General features: G+C 41.8%; 1 protein-coding gene across 1 annotated transcript in view; it reads right to left on the bottom strand.

Annotated features, from left to right (window-relative positions):
- The window catches only part of LOC122258326 (uncharacterized), a 27,846-nt gene that overhangs the window by 19,964 nt on the left and 5,382 nt on the right, over positions 1–2,500 (bottom strand). Inside the window, exons 3-5 of the mRNA XM_086534644.1 lie at positions 2,124–2,293; positions 1,700–1,802; positions 687–783 (exon numbers count right to left, since the gene is read on the bottom strand). Of these exons, the coding sequence (XP_086390770.1) occupies positions 687–783; positions 1,700–1,802; positions 2,124–2,293 (370 nt within the window). The remainder of the gene's footprint in view (positions 1–686; positions 784–1,699; positions 1,803–2,123; positions 2,294–2,500) is intronic.

The following is a 2,500-nucleotide window of genomic DNA, read 5'->3' as shown; positions in this document are numbered from 1 at the left end:
AGTTGACGTTTGAGGGAGAGATGGAGGGGGAGATGGAGGGAGGGATGGAGGGGGAGATAGAGGGAGAGATGGAGGGATGGATGGAGAGGGAGAGGGAAGGAGATAGAGGGAGGGAGAGATGGAGGGGGAGGTAAAGGAGGGGAGAGTTGACGGTTGAGGGAGAGATGGAGGGAGGGAGGGAGGGGGAGGTGGAGGGGGAGGTAGAGGGGGAGAGGGAGGGAGGGATGGAGGTTGAGGGAGAGTTGAAGGTTGAGGGAGAGATGGATGGATAGAGGGAGGGGGAGGTAGAGGGAGGGAGATAGAGGAGGGGATAGTTGGCTGTTGAGGGAGGGATGGAGGGAGAGATGGAGAGGGAAGTTGAGGGAGAGATGGAGGGGGGGGAGAGAGGGAGGGAGAGTTGTCGGTTGAGGGAGAGATGGAGGGAGGGATGGAGGGGGAGGGGGAGATAGAGGGAGGGATAGAGGAGGGGAGAGTTGATGGTTGAGGGAGAGATGGAGGGAGAGGGAGAGGGAGGTTGAGGGAGAGATGGAGGGAAGGATCGAGAGAAAGATGAAGGAGAGATGGAGAGAGAGGTTGAAGGAGAGATAGAAGGGAAGGTAGATAGAGGGAGGGAAAGGAGAGATAGAGAGAGAGAAAGTAGAGATAGAGGAGGAGGAAGAGACAGAGATTCAGCAAAAGCAACTTACTCGAATATGAATAGTGAATTTCAACGTGCCCCTCAGCTTCACACGCTCTGTACCTCTCTACTTCCACTCCGTCGATGCTCGTATCCACCACGAATTCCTATAAATATAATTAATTACATTTTGTTGATTCCTTTTTGTTAATTCCTTTTTTTGTTATTGAGTTGATTACATTATTGAGCATTCCTTTTTTACTATTCAGTATTTGGTATATTCAGACATAATAACAAGGGAACGGAAACTGACAGATAGATAGACAGAGATATGGAATGATAGACAGACAGAGACAGATAATGAGAGAATGAGAGAGAGAGAGAGAGAAAGAGAGAGAGAGAGAGAGAGAGAGAGAGAGAGAGAGAGAGAGAGAGAGAGAGAGAGAGAGAGAGAGAGAGAGAGAGAGAGAGAGAGAGAATGAGAAAGAGAGAGAATTATATATATATATATATATATATATATATATATGTATAAGTATATATATATATATACATATATATATATATATATATATATATATATATATATATATATATATAGAGAAGAGAGAGAGAGAGAGAGAGAGAGAGAGAGGAATGAGAGAGAGAGTGAGAGAGAGACAGAGAAAGAGAGAGACAGAGAGAAAGAGAGAGAATTATATATATATATATATATATATATATATATATATAAATATATATATATATATATATATATATTATATATATATATATATATATATATATATATATAGAGAGAGAGAGAGAGAGAGAGAGAGAGAGAGAGAGAGAGAGAGAGAGAGAGAGAGAGAAAGAGAGAGAGAGACAAAAAAAGAGAAAGAAACACACATAGAGAGACAGACAGAAAGAGAAAAACATACAGACACACACACACATACACACATAGACAAAAACAGAGAGACAAACAGACACACACACACACACAGACAAAAACAGAGAGTCAAACAGACACACACACACACACACACACAGACAAAAACAGAGAGAGAGACAGACAAACTGAATCTGAAACAAGGGTCAAACCAGGTCAGTGTAGTGTGCCAAGCGAAGGAGTGTTGCCGGGCCATAGGATTTGCCATGTTCTATGTCGAACCATCCCCAGGGGTCGAAGGACGGTCGATCCAGCCTTTGGAAAAGACAATTGAATATTAGCAGCAGGAAAAAAGAGATGAAGGAAAGAATATGAAAACGAGAGAATGAGAAAAATAAGAAATACATTAGATATAAGAATAACAAGTAGAGTGTTTGTCTGTCATGATAACTGCGTTTGATATAACCAAAGAGGGACACACAACAAACAAACAAACAAACAAACACAAGAAGTAATATATATATATATATATATATATATATATATATATAATATATATATATATATGTATATATATATATATATATATATATATATATATATATATATATATATATATATATTTCTCTCTCTTACCCCGAGTCCCGACACAGGTTATCGAACTGCTCAACGAAGGTATCTGTTTCCGGGTAATAATGGTATATGATTTCTGACCCGTTGTCCCGGATGTAGACAGCTGCCGTGTCACTAACTTGGTCGTGGTAATTTCTTCGTTCTCTCACTTCCTCTACGTAGTAGGTGATGTTCTGGGGGTTAAGGGGGAAGGGGGGAGGGGGGTGAGGTTGGAGAGAGAGAGTAATGAGGAAGGTACTTGGTGGTTTGTTTATGATGATGGGTGGTGTGTTTTGGGTGGTGTGGGTGTTGGGTGTGTGTGTTGGGTGTGTTTTGGGTGGGTGGTGTGTGTGTGTTGGGTGGGTGTTGGGTGGTGTGTGTGTGTTGGGTGGGTGTGTTGG

Source organism: Penaeus japonicus, unplaced genomic scaffold, assembly GCF_977035675.1.
Source record: "Penaeus japonicus unplaced genomic scaffold, GWHDUDI00000001_assembly GWHDUDI00000041, whole genome shotgun sequence".
Lineage (NCBI taxonomy): Eukaryota > Metazoa > Arthropoda > Malacostraca > Decapoda > Penaeidae > Penaeus > Penaeus japonicus.
This window is presented reverse-complemented; position numbering and strand designations above follow the sequence as displayed.